The sequence below is a fragment of the Drosophila ananassae genome, chromosome 2L (assembly GCF_017639315.1).
Source record: "Drosophila ananassae strain 14024-0371.13 chromosome 2L, ASM1763931v2, whole genome shotgun sequence".
Classification (NCBI taxonomy): Eukaryota; Metazoa; Arthropoda; class Insecta; order Diptera; family Drosophilidae; genus Drosophila; species Drosophila ananassae.
In genome coordinates, this window is record NC_057927.1 from 7,118,605 (window position 1) to 7,138,900 (window position 20,296).

Below are 20,296 nucleotides of genomic sequence, written 5' to 3' on the forward strand. Positions count from 1 at the left end.
ATTGCGTAAGCTGGTAAAGTCGGGTATTATTATTCTTGAGCTCTGATACTAATCCGTTCTGCCCTTGACTTTGCTTCTTAAAAGTGCAAGTTTTTCTCTCCACCTTTTCAATTAAAAGTCTTATTTAAATGGTAAAAGGGCTTTATTTCTGTACATCAATTCGCAGGGCATTTATGATACAAGGGGAAGGGAGGTGAATGCATTAATGATTATGTTACTGATTAAGCTAAAAGGTATTTTATATATTCAACTAGTTAATAACAGATCGATCCGCCGATCACTACTTTCCAAAATGAATGGACGGGTCCACCGCGGCATATGGCTTTTGGTCAATCCACTTGGAGAGGTCAACTTGTGGAATGTTCGAGCACGGCACAATGGGATTACTAAAAACAAATTATTTTAATTCAAGTAATTTCCAAAGTTTTTAATTCAATAAAATCAAACTTACGAGGCGGAAACAGTGCGGAAAGCCTCGGGCTGCATTGAAGAAATGTGGTTGCCATTATCGCACAGCAGTCGCGCCATACTGGCCTTTCGCAACTCAGCCAGTTGATCTTGAAAATAAATGTTTTAAAAATTCCATTTAGTAAAAAAAGGACTCATAAATACCTGGGGTAAAGCCAGTCAATTTATCTCCATTCTCGAAGAAGAATCGGTCGCCCACTCGGGTGCGATAGAACTGTTCGGTTAGGATGCAAAGGAAAGTGGGACCAGCCAAGGCTCCCGCCACATGAGCCTCTAGGGAAGCGCCCACAGTCAAGTCCACATCATCGTGGCTGTCGTACAGCGACTTAAGCTTTTCCAGAATCGGGGGGCTAATGAGGTCACCGTACTCCTCCCAAGAGTGGGCCCTGCGAAGACCGCAGAATTCCCTCATGTCGTTGTAGGAGGCCAATCCGTGATCGCGATTACGCTGGATGTCCAAAGATCTCAGATCCGAACCGAAGGGCATGTTCCTCCTAAACAAGAAGTGCTTGATCTGAAACGAGTAATTGTGAATTGCAAATCATAGTACATTTTTAGTAATCTTCACTCACCTGTCTGTCGAAGTTAATATCCGTGAGCTCCTCAGGTTGAGTGGCATGGCCGCGAGTCAGGGAGTCAAAGTTATCGCCAACCTCAATAATACCAGGACGGTTGAACCAATCGCTCAGGGTCAGAGAGCCAAGGACTTGACGCAACTCAGACAAAAGACTGAAAAATATTATATTAGCATATTCCTAGGAAGTCCAAAAGAAACCTATACTTACTCCAAACGTCCTTCGATCTGCGAGTGGAAATATCTGAATGCAGCCGTAGCATGTTCATTCAAAACGGCAGGATCAATGTTAGGATCAAAGTCGTTCACATGACTGGTCTTGGGTGCCTTGTAGATCAGACGATTCTTCAGCATGTTCTCTCCGCCCAGGAAGATGGGGAGCCATTCGTAGTAACTAATTTGCTGGTACTGGGCAATGTTGATCTTGCGAGCCTCCTGGAAGAGGGTGCGGTCGTCGTAGTGGGGATTCAGGGCAGCCAGGTGATCCGCAATGCGGTTGTGTTCACGGAGCAGAATCGTCTGGAGAATGGCCAGGCCGGGGTTCTGGTTCACTCGGACATCTCCGGATCGGTAGCACACTTCGCTAGCATCCACGGCATCGCAGTCACCGGTTACATTCCGGGAAAGTGGCATCCACTTGGCTCCATTTCGTTCCTCCACAATCATCCGACCACCTTGGAATTCACGGATGTCGCTGTTCTGTTGAATGGAGTTTCCGTAGACCAGAGAGAGATCCAAGTAGGAGGTGACCACGGTCAACTGCTCAGCTGGACCACCGCGGTATTGGCAGTTGGAGTCCCGATCCGTCAGCGTCCTCACAAAGTTGAGGCACTCAGTTCCCACCTGGGAATAGGCCGGATCATGGGGCGGCACAATGATGGCGAAGCACGTCTTGTGGGCAGTGTCCAGGCCAATCAGGCGACCGTCATCCGTGCAACAACGAGTGGGATGTTTTTCTGGTGGGTGTAAATATTCAGATTGGTTCAGAATTTATGTAAAAAACGTTTAAGGTATTCCGCTCAAGGATCGGGTAAAAATTGGAAAAGATACAGACATCACTATGGGCAATATATGAGGCTCCCATGCATTTCCTGATTTTCATGGAAAATTTCAGGGGTTCCATGGAAAATTTGACAAAACACTTCTTAAAAAAGTACATATGGAAGTTTAAAGATTTACTTACTCGACTGAGTACCACCGGCCTGCATGCTCATGTCATGGGTCATGATCTGACCCCACTGCATATTGTGCAGGGTAAACTCTGGATCGGGCACATCCTGTTCTCCAAAAGCCACTAGGGATACTAGGCGGGCACTGGGCAGTTCATCTCCAGTCACAGAACGTGGAGGGGCTGAGATGCCATCAGCGTACTTGGGAGTTAAAAGGCGACCATATCTATAAAAAAAACTTTTAGAAGATTTTCTGTAATTGAGATTCTTAATATATTACTTGGAGTTCGCAACGCCTAGACCAGGACGTTCCAGATGGTTGCATGATCCGTCCAGTGTCCGGTAGGCGGTCTTCTCGCAAGCTGCTGGAGGAGCGGCGCAGTTGACTTGCCCGGCTGTGGGGAAACTATAACCATAAGCACTAGGAGCTGCTGGAGCTGGAGCAGGAGCTACAGGCGCAGGTAGAGAGAATGGACTGTGAGCCGGAGAAGTGGGTAGGCTATTCCTGAAGTTAAGGATTAGGTTAAGCTTAGATAAAAAGATTACCTTAAAGTGGATTAAACTTACCCAACAAAGGGAGCCGAGCCTTGGAGGTAACTAAAGCCATGAGGGGTTGGATAAGAATAGGAAGGCTGGTTGTGAACTATGTGGTATCCAGTGGATACTTTCAGTCCCAGTGCTGTGGAGACCAAACCCAAAAGGGCCAAGAGCAAAAGGTCTCGTGCCCTAAACATCTGTAAAGAAAAGGAGATTTTTTTTTCCATTTAATAAATAAGACTTCGAGAAGTAAGCCAATATTGCTGTCATGAAAATAAAAAAAAACCATTGCAACATTCAGAGCACAGGAACCATAAACGTTTAGTAAAATATTTGAAATACCGGCTTACAAGAATCCAGTTTTGTTTTGGCTTCTGTTTAAATGCATTAAAGTGCTGGTAAGATTCCACATAAATTATGTTGTTGGAGAACAGAAGTATGGAATTCAGGACATAATGTTTCTTTAAGATATTTCTGTGGTCCAAGGTCTGCACCATAAATGGTCGATTGATATCGCCTCCTGAACTACATGGGAAAGTTGTTTGCACTCCTAACACATTCGGCAATTTATGCTCTGCAGATCCGCCGAGTGTCTTAACTTGGTCAAAAGAGCATACGTTGCAGGTACATAGAGGTAACTTGGCGGGCTAAGAAAAGCAGTCGAGCCAACATCGAGCCACATATGTTGGACACATTGGACACATTTCATGTTCGCCGGCTGGCAGACAGATACAGTGAACTACAACTGGAACGTTTTTGCATTTTTTTGCTGCTCTGTGGCAGTGGCAGCTTTGGAGGCAGCCAATCGATCTGGACGTGGACTCCTTTGGCACACATATGGTCACAACAGGTTTCATCACCGTTTTGGTGCGCATTCATTATTATTTATTGCGACATTTTAGTAGGAACATGTTCATTGCTCTCATACCCCTGGCATGTGGGCCCGCTGACTATTATGTATACTATATGGTATTGGCCCAAACCCATGGCAAAAATCTTAGCCGCAGCAGCACAATGAAACGGATTCAGATTTAGATTCAGTTTTAGTTTCAGTTTCAGTTTCTGTGTCTTTTCTGCTGCCAAGTCATGTGCAAGCGTGAAAAGTCTCATAATTGTTTAGTGGCAACGGCATATTTGACCAATTTGCAAGCTACTTATGTAAACAGTCTGAATCGACAGTAATGGTTAGCTTTACATAATGAATTTGTCGACGGCCCCGTTCTGCAGTCTAAAAAAACTAGTCAAAAGCTCAGAAAACACCCCAACCCACTCTTCGATTCACAACAACCTTTTTCTCAAAAGGCCAGCAGCTGCTGTTCATGCAAATGCTCATGGTATCAGAAAAAAATAGATATATATAGAGAGGTATATATAAAAAACAAAGGCAGCCTCTGTCAATGTTTTAATTGCATGCCGTGCAGAACAATGGACCAGCCAGCAATTCGAGTTCGTGCCATGAGTCTTACACTTTCCGGGACGTGGACCCAGGGACTCAGTTCGCCCACTCCAGGAAACCTTCGACTGCACTTGGGAAAAAGGTAACAAATTGTAGTTGTAGCTCAGGTTATCAATATTTTGTATTAAGCATAACTCAGTATTGCTTATTTAAAGTCTATTCAAACTATTGAAGGAGAATGTTATCATAATGTGATGGTTCTAATAAGAAAGTTTCTTTGAAGTAGGTAAAAACTGATGTAATTTATTTAAGATGAGATTATCTAATATTTCCCTAAGTGCAACTCTTCGATTTCTAAATTCGAATGGGGTCAGCGAGTGATTGGAACCGATGATTGGCCGGATTTGAAAACCACAACGCCAACGTCACCGCTTGTCAGTAGGAAAAAGCTTCAGGTACTCGAATCTAAATCTGAATTTGAATTGCAGTCTGAGGCGGCGGACACGCCAAGGCAATCCGTAGTCGTATTCAAAGCTATGCTATTTGTTGGCCCGGCTAACACAGCCGTTGGTCAGGGCCGTCATCTACATTACATTGTATTAATGAGCTGTAACTAAGCCAAACACGAATGACTTGGACATAAAAATATATTTATCCGATCGAAGCTATCGCAGAAAATCTGTAACAAAACACAAGAGAACCGTTCTGAATAATCAAAGAGATCGTGAATATAATTCTCGAAAAATTCTCCCAGGTAAGACCCTTTCTAAAATCTTAATGTATGCTAATTTTTTCAGACATCACAAATGGTTGTCAATCCTTAATTGATGCAGAGATTGAAAGAATAATGGTTCCATAAATCAAATTCCAGATTTAAATCGTAAAAATATTTAAAGGAGTGACTGAAAATAAGTTCAGATATTCTCATTTGACAAAAATCATAAAGATTTCTTTAAAACTCCAACTATTGTAGTTGTTACATCACATATATTTTAGCCAAGGGTCCTCCAACAACTGTTGGCAATATTTTATAATTTATTTGGAATATTTGGCTCTAATTTTTTGATTGACATAGACCGTACATAATAACCGATGCACTTACATGCGAACCGACCCTACCAAATGTGGCTTGGCCATTGTGGGCCCATTGGCTTCCATCAAAGGCGTGGCCAATTTGGTCAGATCCAGAGCCGATTTTGGCCAATGCGAGCAAATTTTTTACGACTTTAACGACTTCTAATTAAAATCGAATTCATATCCCGAGCTATTTGGTGATCATTAAAGTGTAAAATAGTGCTTGGCACATGGGATGCTGGCATCACGGGGCATGGGAGAAATGGAGTGCTGCTGTGATTGATTTATTGGCTGACTATGGTCCGAGTCTGGTCTGGCCATATAGGATGCAACATATGCTATATGGGGATAGCGACAACATTATTGCAATCGGAGTTGGGGAGTCGGGGAGTCGGGGAGTTGGGATACCTATATGGGTGCATATAGGTATGAAAAAACGCGTTGGGCCTACGTGGCGTGCACACAAATCGAGGACATTCCGATTTGTCCGACCGATACAGTAACAAGCACTAATTGAAATGGCCATTTAAATGGAAAGTGTCCCAAGCGTCGGGCATCTAAAAGTGGCACCCGCGGCTTGGTTGTCTTGGGTGCCCATCAGGAGCTGCTGTCAGTGCTCTGGTATTTTTTGGTCTTTCTTATTTATCCACCAAGTGTCGCAACACCTGGAATCCGCGCGTTAATTACAAAATATGTGTGTCGTTTGGAATCAAATTTATGCAAGGCAATGGCAGCTTTTTGTTAAAGCGCCATCAATATGCAATTTCATAGCCAAAAGTCTCATGTGATTGGCGCAACACATGATCTACTCCAACTCCATCTCTTCAAGAAATCTCGTGCTCAAGCCCCAAACCCCCACGCTGGGCCCACGATCTTCTGGTCTCCTTCGTCTCCGTCTCTGATCGGTGCACGAATTTGGCTGTCATTTGGATATTTTCACACATGCCCCAAATACAATTTGCAATTGCCATAGATGCGACAACTAATTGATTCTTTACTGCCTTGCACTGATTTCGGGTGACCAGTTCGGTCTGGCTTCAAGCTTCAAGTTCCAACTGGTCACTGTTTTTGGTTGTCAATTATCTTCATGTTTTGGTCTGATGCAAATTAAAATTGTCCATCAAGTTGTTCGCATAGTTTCGATTTTTATGACTCTACGATTTCTCATTAACATATCTCGGCGACAAATCTAAATATTGCGTGCGAGATTTTCATCTTACATTTCAAGCACGTCGCTTTTTTTTGTGTTGCCATTTTATTTTCCACGGTAATTATTTAAAACGAGTTCACATCAACGTATCCTACTACTTTAAAGCGGCGAAAATAAATTGTTTTTCGCTACCTGTTGGTCAACAAACCACTTGAAAATCAAAACATTTCTTATTTGAAGTTTTATGTAACGAGTTTTTAATGTTGCAGTTATTTTTCATAAATGTCCCAGGAAAATTAATACGATTTTCGTGTTTCCTTTTAATGAATTTATATTACTATGGGGATACTTGATAGATTTGACTATTCTAATTTGTTTTTTTAATAACTAGTTTTCAAGAGCTTGGCTAATACCTATTAATTTTTAATACCTAAGTGCTAGTGGTTTCAAGACATGATTGTGCCACTTGGCTTCTTAGAAAATATTTAGATCGGGGGCTAATAGGTCATTCTAATTCCAATTTAAATAAATGTTGTGGCGCGGCTTATGGTTTCATTTAAAAAATAATTGAATGAAAACGAATTCATTATTCTTTTGTTACTAGAAAAATACCTTGGGTAATCAATAAAAATTTATTATTTATAGATAAATGATCTTAGTTTGCATGGTTTGCTTAGTTTGTTCATAAACATATATTTAATAATAATTAAATAACAGTCTATTCTTAAGCCGGAATTAAGTATTTTTTATAAATGGTATTCTGATGGCATATTCTATAGAGCTGCGTGCGGTCACACTATCAGCCCCACATGTTTATAAGTAGCTCTCATTAGGCGCAACAGTTGGTTTTGGAGTCTTAATCAGCAATCAGTGCGGTTATCTAACTAATTAATTAAACAACCCACCATGGCCAGCAACTACGAAGGCTATAAGTCCCCGTTGAGCACCCGGTATGCCAGCAAGGAGATGCAGTTCCTGTTCAGTGACCAGAACAAGTTCTCAACCTGGCGCCGGTTGTGGGTTTGGCTAGCCAAGGCGGAGAGCCAGCTAGGCCTGGAAATCACCGGGGCGCAAATTGCTGAGATGGAGCGGGAGATCACAAACATCGATTTCGAGGCGGCGGCCGCCGAGGAGCGCCTCACCCGACACGATGTGATGGCCCATGTCCATGTCTTCGCCAAGCAGTGCCCGGCGGCGGCACCGGTGATCCACTTGGGCGCCACCTCGTGCTATGTGGGTGACAACACGGACCTGATTGTCCTGCGTGATGCTCTGAAACTGCTCTTGCCACGAGTGGCCAGTGTAATAGCACGACTGTCACAGTTCGCTCAAAGCTACAAGGATCAGCCCACTTTGGGATTCACCCACCTGCAGCCAGCACAGCTCACTACCGTGGGAAAACGGGCCTGTCTTTGGATCCAGGACCTGCTGATGGATGAGCGGGCTCTGAACCGATGCCTCGAGGATCTGCGCTTCCGCGGTGTGAAGGGCACCACTGGCACTCAAGCTTCTTTCCTCCAGCTATTCGAAGGCGATGGCGAGAAGGTCAAAAAACTGGATCAGCTTGTAACCGAACTGGCTGGCTTCAAGAAAGCCTACGCCGTGACTGGACAGACCTACTCACGCAAGGTTGATGTGGAGATTGTGGCAGCTCTGTCTAGTCTGGGTACCAGCATCCACAAGATGTGTTCCGACCTGCGAATTCTGGCTTCACGCAAGGAACTGGAGGAGCCCTTCGAGAGCACCCAGATAGGCTCCTCGGCGATGGCTTACAAGAGGAACCCCATGCGTTCTGAACGCTGTTGCGCCCTGGCCCGTCACCTGATCACCTTGTTCAGCAGTGCCGCCAACACCCATGCCACCCAGTGGCTCGAACGTACCCTAGATGACTCGGCAAACCGGAGGCTGACTCTTTCGGAGTCCTTCTTGGCAGCCGACGCTGCGCTGCTCACCTTGCTGAATATCTCGCAGGGATTGGTAGTCTACCCGAAGGTGATTGAGAAGCACATTGCCCAGGAACTGCCATTCATGTCCACGGAGAACATTATCATGGCCATGGTAAAGGCTGGCGGGGATCGGCAGGTGTGCCACGAAAAGATCCGAGTACTGTCCCAGGAGGCGGGCGCTCAGGTCAAGCAGCACGGCAAGGACAACGATTTGGTGGACCGCGTGCGAAAGGATCCGTACTTCTCACCGATCCTGGAGCAGTTGGATACAATTCTGGACGCCAAGACGTTTACAGGGCGAGCCAGTGACCAGGTTGGCGAGTTTGTAGCCGAGGAAGTGCAACCAGTGCTGGCACGATATGCGGAGGCCTTGAAAACCGTTCAGGACGTCAAGCTCAATATTTAAATTCCACTCGACATCGATTACGATTATGTTGCCCTGTATTAAACCGATTTTGTTTTCGCTTTTGTAAAATACACACAAACTTCCACACCTAATCAGCTGCGTCAGTTGCAGTCGAAATTCAAGATTATCACCAGGGGAAACGCTCCGAAGGGGTCGAATGCCAGTCAGACCCCCGGAACGATATTTCTGTTATTTGTTTTTGTTTTTTTCGCCAGCTTATTTACAATTAACAAAACCACAAGCCTCGAAACGAAACGAATCGAACTCGAGCTGACGTTCTTGATCCAAGTAAACATATTTGCCGCCTTTGCCTTTCGCCACTTGGGCTGACATATCACGACTCCAAGGCAGCCAGCACAGTGGGTCTGCGGGTCGACCTGAAGTTTTACTTTTAATTATCCGTCATGCAGACATAAAACATATATGTAGCTGAGAATTATTTTTAACAATTGTTATGCTTGCTAGCACCTACAGGTTGTTAACTGGAAAATTGGTAGCTCAGTTTTATGTTCTCATTTACATATATGATATTGCTTTGCAACAAATAAATCAAGTATACGACCCCATAAACGTTAAATGTGTAACAATTGAACAAGCTTATCGAGATAATCTCGCTGGGGGATTGAATAATTGCATAATTGGGTTATCAAGAGGCGGTATAAAATAATTTGAATTTATAAAAAACATTGCAAAGCTTTAAGCTTATGCTTTAGACTACTTTATTAGAGCAAAAATCCACGTCCCACCTAATAGTCCTAACTATTATCTGCCTTTATCTGAGTCTGTTTTTATAAAGCCTATGAGCTTAATGTTTGTTTACCAAAAATATTGTTTTTGTTTATTATTTCCACAATCTTTTCGCGGCTAATAGAGATGTCTGGCAGTCGACGACAAGACGTCGTTACCTGTAAGTTTCCTTTTTAGTTTTCGAGTGATGGATTGGACGACTACAAAAAATGATGAGCCGAACGTGCTCCTCTGCACTTGGTTGAACGACGAGCGAGAGACACTTGAAGTCGGACTAATTAGGCCCAGTGTCATGTCATGTAAAATAAAGAAACAATAAAGACATACACAGTTTTATGATCCGCTACCTGGTTGAAATTTGTATTGACTTGCGACAATTAAATCGTAATATAATTACAATGGTCCGGTTAACACGCAAAATACGGCAGTGACAATGCCAACCAGAGCAGATCACACGGCATATATTGCATAGGAGGAGTTGTACCACCAAAACGGAAGCGGCAAAGACAATTCATGGGGCACGCGAGATACTATTTCTTGATTATGCATTTGTATTACTGCAATGTCGGCTCATTTTTCTGGATAATGCTTTCACGCAATCTCAGCGGCAAAATAACAAAGACCAACGACCAACACCCTTGCTTAATTACTTAATTCCCAAGATTATTAGCGACCTTCTTTGAGTGGGATTTACGAGGCGTAGGAAATAGTAGACTTGCGAATATCTCGGGTTTCATTAACCAGACAGACGCCGTCGTGACAGACGCCCCATGAATCAGCCCCCAACGATCGACCGCGGCGGCGGCGGCGGCTGCCGGCCAACTGAAGTTGTAATGGGGGACCAATTATGGCCTCAATGTGTTGTCTTAGCTTGGCTAACTGGCTACCAACAGCCATTGACCGCTGCCGGTAAAAGATATACAACGGTTTTTGGGTACGGAGACCTTGACTTTGAAATCGGAAACGAAAACGACAACTACAGCGAAGCGACAACGAAGAGCTTAAAGTGAAATTGGCAAACTGGTTGGACTCGATCTGTCCCCAAACGGAGGAGCCGATCGCTTTCTTCGGCCTGTATTCCAGCGTTTTGAGTTTGCCGACAGCTATTGGGATTAAATCATGTCAATTGCATCGAATTACTTTCCCGCAAGTGCATTGCCTGAAATTTGTTATGCAAACGAATTGCAATCCAAGTGGCATTATTGTATTAGGAAGGCTTAAAAGCTGGCCTCGAGGCTATGTAATTGAAGATAACCTATCAAATATCTAAAAATTATGTCATTCTATATAAATTTTTTAAGTTTTTAGAAGAATTAGTGGCATTTGAAATAAATAAAGAAGAAGTATAGAAGAATATTCCACATTTTTTTAAAGATATGATTTTAAAACTAAACAACTTTATAGTTTTAGAAAATATAATTCCAATATATAATTTTTTGATTATTTGGAAAGACTGCGGTCATCATTCCACATTCCTTGTAAACTCCTCGCCTTATTAATTATGCAATTGTTTAATTTATTTAAGTAATTGCATTAATTGGTTGCGCTTGGGAGGTGCCATGTGCGCTTGTGGTTCTTGGGCGCCAAAACCCAATCCAATCCGAAGCGTTCATAAAACCACCTGCCATGTGGGGAGCGCACGCGCCGCCGCTCTGTCTGCCACGAAAACGCTCCGTCCCAATGCAATTGGAGGCAGTAGTGCCTTCGATTTGGCAAGCCAAGCTAACACGCTCGCAGATACGCCCAAAATTCTCCAGCTCCAGTTCAAAACTGTGGCATGTACATATTTCCCAAGCTATTTTTAGCCATTTAAATGCGTATTTAGTGGCTTTCCAGTCCGCTCACGCAATTCTGGAGCGGGCTGGAGTTGGCCCAATTAACCAGATTGGCAAGATTGAACACCAGAAGTGGATTATGCATATTCGAGAGTTGCACCAATTATGTGAAACTAAACTAATTGGGAGTTGCATAGCCTATGGAGGGAGTCAGGGACGGTACGACTTATTAGTTCCCGAAACTAATCTCTGCCATTGTGATGCTGTCTCGGCACAGGTCTCATTATTTTCCTATACAACAAATTAATTTTATGTGCGATCGCATGACGGATATACGAGTACAACACCTGCCCTGATGGCTGATGCCTGAATAAATCATTTACATGCCAGGCCATGCGGCCCAAAGATCATAAATGACTTCTGGGGTTTTTGTAGCTAAATGGCGGGTTGAGTGCCAGGTGAACGGCGAGTCGTCAAAGCGGCGGATAAATCCAGGTAGAGATAAAAAGATATTATGAAAGTGTGTAGGTATGCCCAGTCAATTGGCTGCGTTTGCATAACAGGCTTAAATCTTAAATTCCAATTGAGAGTGAAAGTAAGACCGCGTCGGATAAATACGCCAGCATAAGTCAGCTTAAGTCAGGGGCGATCAGAAACCAGCTTGACCCCGGCTATTGATCTTAATGTTCTTGAATGAATAATGTTCTTGATGAATAATTAAGCCAAGTGTTTAATTGGCAAGAAGAAAGGAAAAGGAACGTTCGGCTCGTGGCCTACAAATATCACAGCTGTCAAAGCCCGAGATATATATCAAAGTATCAGATCTCAGATTAGAGTCAGAATGCCATCAATGTTTTTGTTTTCCGTTTTTTTTTAGAAATCAATTCGAGAAGGAATTGAAAAGGCCGCCGCGGGTGCTGATCGATTGTGGTATTTTTTTTTCAAAAAACCTTTGCCGAAAGACCGACTCGCAACGGAAGCCTGAAGGTCGCTCGCTTTGGATCTCTAAATAAATGTCTTACTTGTAATTAAAAGATTTGTTACTTTCAACGCAACCACACCGAAGTGGTTTTTAAAAACAGCATTTGACCGTAATTTATATATTAAAATGCGTAATTTAGAGCACACAGGTAAACTGGTATGTGCTTTAAGTACGTGAAGTTATCAAGCTTCGCAATTAGCAGCCTCTAGCATGAAGGCGAAAAGTTAACCATACTGTTTAAAGAGCTCCCAAATTTAATTTATTTCAAAACCTCAGGCCTTTAATGACTTCGAGGATTGTGTAATGTTTTTGTCACTTTGCTTGATGCCCTATTTTTTAACCAAACATAAAATAAAGCCTGTTTGCAAATCTTCGATTATAGATACGAGTAATTAAGTAAATTGGATTCAATTTCAAGTGAAAAGAAAACAATTACCTGTCGGGTCTTTGATTTTTATTCCCTTAATTGAGAGTACTATTATTTTTTGGTTATTTTGCAAATTGAAATAATAATTGCCTGGTCCATTTAAATATAATATGAGCTCTCTAAAACAGTTTTAAAAAAACTTTCTATAATGATGTGTTTGATTTTCTAGTTTAACTTGACATAAGTATCTATCTTTTTTTAAGTTTTTATTTTTAAACGAAATTACTTATATTAGAAACACATTTTAAATTCAAACAAATATTTCGCGCCACAAAGAATGTGTGTTTCTATAGTTGGCTTTAATGTCTTTAAACCCGAATTGGCTTAAATTTTTTATTTGAACTCTAGTTCTTTAGTGATAAACTAAAGATAGAAAGCATGATTTGCATATTTTCCCCCACTTTTCCTTCAATATTTTTAAGACACTTCATAGACACTCCAAAGATGACTTAACTTTTTGCCTTCGAAGCTTTAAAAATGATAATGTGTACTTATGAATGGCCATTAAAACTCTGCTACCGCGTTTTTTCCTCGCAACCTATACTTACTGCGGCTTCAAGCAAATATCCTTTCTCCGGACTATTAATCAACAAAACAATGTAGTTCTTTCACTTTTATTGCTAACAAAATTTCGGTGAAGGGGTGGTGACGTTGTGTGGGGGATATTCCCTCGAGATATTGGACGAAGCACCAACGTATTTACAACAATCCACCAATTTCGAATGCGCAATCGCGAATTCCACGCTGAGGTGAGCAAATTACTTTGAATTATGTTGGTTTTCGCGATTACTATTGACTTGAAAAACAATTCACAGTTTAATTAGCCGCTGGTTTGCACCTGCCCACGGTGATTGAGGGCTTATTGGTGGACTAATATATATTTTTTGTATCGGATCAGATGGATCCGTTGGATGGTTGGTTAACTGTGGCAAGGCCCAAGGCGAACTAACTGCGCTGCCGCTGAATTTGGGCCTTTTATAACGAATCCGCATCCGAATCCGCTGGGGCGCAGGCGCCAACGACGGCAGCGTTGCGCTTGCGTTAGCTTTAGCGTTAGAGTTAGCGTTTTGTATCTGTATCTGAGAAGCAGCAGCAGGAGAGCAGCAGGCCGGTTCCACTGTACTTGTATCGACGGCATCGGCGAGTGTGTAAATCAAAAAGTGCGCTGCTGACTGTTTTTGCTCAGCTCCGTCTGTGCTCCAATTTAATCGCGCTATTGAAAATGCTGCTTTATGCTTTATGTAATTTATGTTGGACAATTGTCGTTTTTGGCTAGGACTCGCATATCTGAGGTGTGCTTAATGTTATTGGTTATGGCCAATATACTTGGCCAACATGGAGGTGGAGGAGGGCGATCGTGCAACACGGTGACCTTTTTAAGTGGCTTTTCAATTTCGAACTTAACGAATACTATGTAGTTTGGCGACGACGCATCTGTGACCTAGAAAGCTTTTCTTTCGAAAATGAAAATGTTTTGAAATGCCTTCTTGTGTGTCACTGGGTCTGCGTGACCGTCGTTATGGCTAATTGGTATCATTAATTAAACATTTCGGCTGTCCTAGAGCGTAATGTACGAAATTTGGGCCACAAGTAGGTGTACAAAGTCGCCAAATAATGTTTCATGGGAGTGCTGAAAAAGACTTGAAAAAAATGAAGAAGTGCAGTAGCATTTAAAAGGTAGTTTTTTTTTTTTAGATGAATAACAGATTCGTTTTTTCTAAAGTATTTTTCAAATATTTAAGTAGTTTTTTGTGGCCAGCTAGGAATGCTTGGCTGTCGAAGCCTATCGCATTACAAAATCTCCAAACAGTTAGTAATTACCTGTCAACATTAACTGTCCGTAAAATGTTGCATGGAAAAAAGATACATTCACATCCCAAGTATCTGCCAGATACGATTGATTTCAGAGTCCCAAAGTTAGTGATTGATTTCAGAGTCCCAAACACTTTAGTAACACATTGTAAAGGTTGGCAAAAAATTCAGGTATCACTCATTCAGTCATAACGTGTTTTTGTTTGTTCGTTACAATAAATTTGTGTATAATTGATTTGATTCGACCGCCTATTAAACCCAAATAACCCGTGGACCTGTTTGTGCGTGGCGCGTAATTGCAAAAATTAATTCGTTCTAATTGGCAAAACTGCCGCAGAAAGCGAAACAATTGGACATCGAATGCAAACTGGACAAACTCGAAACGAAATTAAAAATCGAAATCAAAGTTAAAATCAAAATGAATTCCGAAAACAAAATCCGTAACGGACAACTGACAATTGTTGATTATTTAATGTTCGTAAGAGTCTCTCCACGTAAAGGTAACACATGTCTCTGTGTCCAGAGACCGGTTGGAGCCTTGAAACATGTGACTTCACAGATTCAAAACATTGGGCGAACATACACGGGCGCGTGACTAACATATTTTTTCCCCCGCAGAAAATATGGCTTAAATCCAGGCACCTGACACGTCACGCCCTCACAGGTATTTATTGGCCAGAATTTAGGATCCATTTAGGATTTAATGAAGACTACCACTTTGGGGTTTCCATTTTTTATGGCCACTCAAGCATGAAGCACTGAGTGGTCTTCTTTATATCATTGCAAAAGCTGGTTTATTGAATGTCTGTGAATTTGATTATGATTTGCTTGAGTTTAGACGCCAAGTTAGGCACAAACATGTAAGTGTGTCGAAAAAGAAAAAATAAGTATTAAAGCTGTTTTGAAACCAGTTTCTTATAAGGTTCCTGTAACGATAAACATGTTCTTGGATAATTAATCATGTCCGTGTGGTAAGTGTGATAATTATGCAGGAATTATGTACGTGATTTAGTTCAACTTTGATTAAGTTTCTGGTGTTTTTTGTGTTTTTCTTTAATGTACAATTTAATATAACATAGAACACTCAAATTTCGTTACACATAAATAAATAAATGGCAAAGTTTAGAGCTTTAGGATTGAAGAAGTCCTAAAAGACTTCATTCGGGTCGCCATTGGATTGGTCTGCCTTTTGGCGGGCACGAGCCAACTTGGCAGAGAGCTCCGATGATCGTATGGTTTTGTACTGGACAAAAAGGGGTTTGTTAGTAAAATAATGGTATTTGAAGTTATAATATGTGTTACCTCGCAGAAGTTCTTTTGCAGCACAATCTGGGAGATGAGGCGGCGACTCTCTCGCTGGCCAAAGTAACTTTCAATTGTGTGCGGGGACAGAGCGAAGATCTCCTCCCCACTGAGTGTGTGCAGCCTCTTGACAATGGTGTCCGAGAATCCTTTGCCCCGCAGCCACTCCTCCACCTCCTTGGGCTTCGAGTTCTGGGTGATGAAGATCTCTGGCGTCTTCAGGATCTCCAGATCCTTGCGGCGCTGCCGCTGCTGCAACATGACCCTCAGTTCGTCGTTCACATCGTCCTGCATGTAGTAGGTCTCGTCATCGGCGTCGCAATCGTTCCTGGCTCGCATGGCTGAGAAGGGTTGGTATAAATATTAACTGGTTATTAATCAAACTGGTTTCCAGACATCTTAAACTTTAAACAAAATTCGAGAGCATTTATTATGGCTATTTATTGGCCAATTTAATGGATAAATGATTTGCGCTCCGATAATTGAAATCAATAATGAATGGAATCTGAAATGCTCTAAATATATGACAAAGAAAAAGTCTATAAATTAGCTTATCTAAGTTCTTTGAACTCCTAAATAATACTATAAAATAATTAATTGTGTTATTCCCACCTGCGAGAGCTCCTGCCGCTGCCATGTTCCTCTTGAGGGTACCACTCGGAGTGGGGGGTTGACTGTCGCTTGGTGGTGGCATTGGCGGCGGCACAGGAACATTGGGCATCGAATAGGAACGCGCCATGTTGGCATTGGCCAGGGGTGGCTGGGATTCCCGCTCCACGGGAGCAGTGTACATTGCCATGGTGTTGCGGTACATGGGATTATTTGCCTCGCCGTTCAACTCCCCGCCATTCTCTACCAGCGCCATGGATGCAATGGACTCCGTATCCCGGCCATTCACTCCGGGCTCAAAGTTGTACGGCGTAAGCACAGTGTGCGGCACATAACCAATGTTTCCGTAGGAGTTACGGGCCTTCCACCAATTACGGGAGTCGTCAATAACCTAAGGTCAACAAGATAAGGCCATAGTTATGGTTATATATGTGGCGGAAAATACAGATTATATTTCTTCGATTTAGGAGCCGATAATTGATATGAAATGGTAAGTGGTAGGTCTAGGGCGACGCATAGATAAGATTATTCTTTCAATATTCTATTCAAGTTAAAAATAAAAACTAAATCACAGTGATGCAGAAGATTTTAGTATAGTTTTATGGAATCATTAATGATTTACTTTAGTAAATATTGATGTCATAAGTATATTTTCATTATTGCAATGATTTTGGTTTATTGTTTTACTGATAAAAGGTATTTGAGTTTTATGAGTAACAAAGTATAACTGATAAAGAATACGATACTACTCGGGAAACACACTATAAAAGTGAAACGATTTGGTTCATTCCCTGTTTTGTTTCTCGATTTTAGGGACTTTAAACTGGATTTTTGTTTTGTTAAAAAAAAAAGCTATAATCCTAAGCAGAGTTTCATTATCTTAAATTTTAATTGGAATAAACAAATTGAATTTAAATGACTTCACTTTCAATTACGGGGAGAATATTTTATACGCTTTTTGAATTCTTAATTAAGATAATTCGAACGATGCATATTGATAAACATTCAAGGAAATGTCATGTTTGTGAGACAAAAGAAATAATGATTTTGTTATCCGTATTTTACCTCCAAAAACTTACCTCCAAGTACTCTCCCTTAGTGACTTTCAGCTCCTTGTCGTTGGTGGCTGATTTATTGAAGGCAACCTCGGCAATTTTCACATTTCGACTCTCCAGGCGACTCAGCCAGGTGCGATTGCCCCCGCCAGGACTGGCAGGAATGGGCACAGGAACTGGGACTGGTGACGGAGTCTTCTTCAGAGCCGGAGCCAGATACTGAACCTCCTCGTCCACCACCCAATCCGGTGACCAGTCATCGTAGAAGATCGGATGGTAGGAGCTCTTGTGGTCCTTAAACTGATCCTTTGGTACCGTCCAATTGGGACCCAGGCTCTGCCACAATTGCTTCTCATTGGAATCGAGAGTGCCGTTGAGGAAGGCGATGGTTTCGCGGCGCAGAAGAGGATTCACCACTGCCTCCGGAATACCGGCGTCCACATAGATATCGTTGCAGACCGACACTATGGTTTTCAGAGAGATGAAGACATTGTGCACCGGGTCTGAGGACTTTGTGAAGTGGTTCTGTAGTCGAACTGCGTAGATCAAGGCCAGCTTGGTTTTGGCCAGGATGTCGTGGAACTCGCTCTCGATGGGCGGACGGGATCTCAGGACCAGAAGTCCTTCCCCGTGGGGATTGTGCTGCTCCTTGCGGAGCTTCAGCTCGTTGAGGGCTTCGGCGGCATAGTGCAGCCTGGCCATGAATCTTTCGATATCCTCGAAGCAGTGATTAAGGACCTGGACATCCTTTTCCGTCTGTTCTCTGTCCAGGGCGTTCTTTTCCGCAGCAATTCCAGCCACTGCCGCTGCGATTCCGTACTGATCCTTGGCCTGATGGTTCTGAGGTCTATCCGGCTTGGGCAAGAGGATGGGTGTCTTGTTGCGATCCACAGTGATGGGGGTGCCCTTGCTTAGCTGGAGGAAGATTTCGAATATATATAGTTTGAATAGCTTTACCTTTAAGTGTCCACTTACCAGTCTCAAGTCCTCCACTAAATGTACGGAACTGACATCTGCCACCTGGAAGATGTGCATTTCCGTGTTTCCCAGGGATATGCCGGGAACCGAAAAGATGAGGATATTGTTGTACGCCTCCTTCGGATCCTCACTGATAAAGGCTGTTGGTTCTGTGATGAGGCTTCCGGGAAAATTCTCGATCTCCTTCATTTCGCTATCCAGCATCACCAGCCACTGGCCATTGAAGCTCATGAACATTTTGTGAGGCCAAATGCCTCCGGTCTTGTCCAGTTCGACGAGCAGCTTCATCTTCTCCTTCGGCTGTTTGATTTCGGCCTCGTTCTTCAGCTTAAACGTGGCCAAGTGTTCCAGGGCATATGTGGGCTTAATCTCGTCATAGTGTCCATTGGCGAGGTCCCCAGCAGGGATTCCATTTTCGTAGCCGTTGCGTGGCATCCTGTGTGGATTGTAAGCAATTATTGTCGAAGGAAATGCGTTATAGATTTCTATTTTTACGCGTTAGTCGAGTGCCACGACGAAAGCCTATCTATTGGCCAATATCGGCTATTATTTCCTGTCTATCAGGTTCAATATTTACCCATTTATTACCGCGATGGGCCGGAAATATTTCAAGGTTCTATTGCCGGGCTTGACCATCTTCGAAGGGACTTGCGAATCGAATGATGGTCAATAACGCCCTGACATGTCCGGCGGGACAGAAAATCAAAAAATTGTACATACCCCGAATGACGATTTTACGAGTAAATAATAACTATATTCCGGGGGTATGGGGAGAGAATTCGGGGGAATGATATTCCACCTGTATGCCTGTGTGTGGTAGCTACCTGCCCGATTAGATAAACGCCATTGACTTTGCGATAGCTTTTTTCTTTTTTTCTATTTTCCACCTTATTGCCATTATTTTACTTTGGCAGCTATCACAAATTCCAGCAAATTCTTGGCACATGAAGCAATCATTAAGGAAAAACTTATTACATAAAGGTTTGAGCACCGCGTTGTTTGATGTATTTTTAGGCCATGATTATTGGCCAATTATTGGAAGCCCGACGACCGCATGGCGTAGTTTTAGATTTTAGAGATTTATTGATGGCTTTCACTGGCATGACATCAGATCCGACAGATATCGTATCTTCGGGATCGTGATTTATAGTCTCAGACGAGACAATTGGATTGCTGGGTTACCTTGTACTTCGCACGATGGCCCACAATGTTTTATTTATTTACTTTATGATTTTTCCAATTTTTTGATCTCGTGGTCCGAACTCGCACTCTCGATCCGCTGTGCATTCAATTCGAATTCCAACTAACCAGCTCTGTTGGCCTGGCCCCAAGGGAATTGGTGATATCAGCTGGCTTGGCTGGCTCCTCGCTCATTAATTGATTGCCTGAAATTGTTTCAGGCGGTGCGTTATCGCAAAAGCAAAAGTGGGCTTTATCTCTCTGTTTGCCAGTGTCGCGATTGTGCATCGTATCGCTCGATACTTTGGCCCATTGGCACTTACGGCAATCTTATCAGACCCACAGGGAAATAATAGTAACAGCTCAATGTAGTATACCAGGGAGAGAGAGCGAAAATGGTCAGCAAATTGTCCCTGAAGATACGCAGGTGTAAAAATGTAGAAATTTAATATTTTGTTTTTGTTTAGTAGGCACGCATTAGGGGCATTAAGTGCTTAGGTCTGGAACGTGGAGTGTCACACTTTGTCCACGCTGACATGTTTAATTAATAATTAATCAGTTAAAGTCATCAATTTCCCTCTATTATCTAGGCTATGATAGAAATTTTTAAAAATAAATTTGCATATGAATCATTAAGAATTCTTGAATGGAATTTTTGGAATTTAATTCTTATAAGAATCTTACAGTTTATTTTGCATTGAGAAAAGATT

The 20,296-nt window shown here is 42.5% G+C and overlaps 3 protein-coding genes across 4 annotated transcripts; 1 reads left to right on the top strand and 2 right to left on the bottom strand.

Annotated features, from left to right (window-relative positions):
* Nucleotides 1-123: 123 nt before the first annotated feature.
* Nucleotides 124-13,601, bottom strand: LOC6499865 (peroxidase). The gene is made up of 9 exons (XM_001953708.4): nt 13,200-13,601; nt 2,779-2,945; nt 2,492-2,716; nt 2,226-2,437; nt 1,254-1,998; nt 1,041-1,197; nt 613-982; nt 452-557; nt 124-386 (listed from the first exon to the last, which is right to left on the bottom strand). Exons 2-9 carry the CDS (start codon nt 2,943-2,945, stop codon nt 281-283), a joined length of 2,088 nt encoding a protein of 695 aa, XP_001953744.1. The 5' UTR covers nt 13,200-13,601; the 3' UTR covers nt 124-280.
* Nucleotides 7,163-8,812, top strand: LOC6500696 (adenylosuccinate lyase). The gene has a single exon (XM_001953709.4). It carries the CDS (start codon nt 7,275-7,277, stop codon nt 8,718-8,720), a length of 1,446 nt encoding a protein of 481 aa, XP_001953745.1. The 5' UTR covers nt 7,163-7,274; the 3' UTR covers nt 8,721-8,812.
* A 1,885-nt stretch (nt 13,602-15,486) lies between the features above and the next one.
* LOC6499864 (epidermal growth factor receptor kinase substrate 8) lies at nt 15,487-19,812 on the bottom strand. 2 transcript variants are annotated; one of them, XM_014910774.3, is made up of 6 exons: nt 19,590-19,812; nt 18,405-18,843; nt 17,454-18,344; nt 16,378-16,765; nt 15,766-16,106; nt 15,487-15,706 (listed from the first exon to the last, which is right to left on the bottom strand). In XM_014910774.3, exons 2-6 carry the CDS (start codon nt 18,840-18,842, stop codon nt 15,611-15,613), a joined length of 2,154 nt encoding a protein of 717 aa, XP_014766260.1. In that variant the 5' UTR covers nt 18,843; nt 19,590-19,812; the 3' UTR covers nt 15,487-15,610. The 2 variants fall into 2 exon arrangements, with proteins under 2 accessions (XP_014766260.1, XP_014766261.1); XM_014910775.3 differs by lacking the exon at nt 19,590-19,812 and adding an exon at nt 18,985-19,315.
* Between the last annotated feature and the right edge of the window lie 484 nt (nt 19,813-20,296).

Excerpts from the sequence above, each read along its gene's own strand:
- LOC6499865 (XM_001953708.4), bottom strand. The coding sequence starts at position 2,945 with ATGTTTAGGGCACGAGACCTTTTGCTCTTGGCCCTTTTGGGTTTGGTC. Across the intron at positions 1,999-2,225 it reads GGCCGGTGGTACTCAGTCGA|AAAAACATCCCACTCGTTGT; the intron begins GTAAGTAAATCT and ends TACACCCACCAG. Across the intron at positions 558-612 it reads ATTGACTGGCTTTACCCCAG|ATCAACTGGCTGAGTTGCGA; the intron begins GTATTTATGAGT and ends TTTATTTTCAAG.
- LOC6500696 (XM_001953709.4), top strand. The coding sequence starts at position 7,275 with ATGGCCAGCAACTACGAAGGCTATAAGTCCCCGTTGAGCACCCGGTAT.
- LOC6499864 (XM_014910775.3), bottom strand. The coding sequence starts at position 19,043 with ATGGTCAAGCCCGGCAATAGAACCTTGAAATATTTCCGGCCCATCGCG. Across the intron at positions 18,345-18,404 it reads TAGTGGAGGACTTGAGACTG|CTAAGCAAGGGCACCCCCAT; the intron begins GTAAGTGGACAC and ends ATCTTCCTCCAG. Across the intron at positions 16,107-16,377 it reads AGCGGCAGGAGCTCTCGCAG|CCATGCGAGCCAGGAACGAT; the intron begins GTGGGAATAACA and ends AACCCTTCTCAG.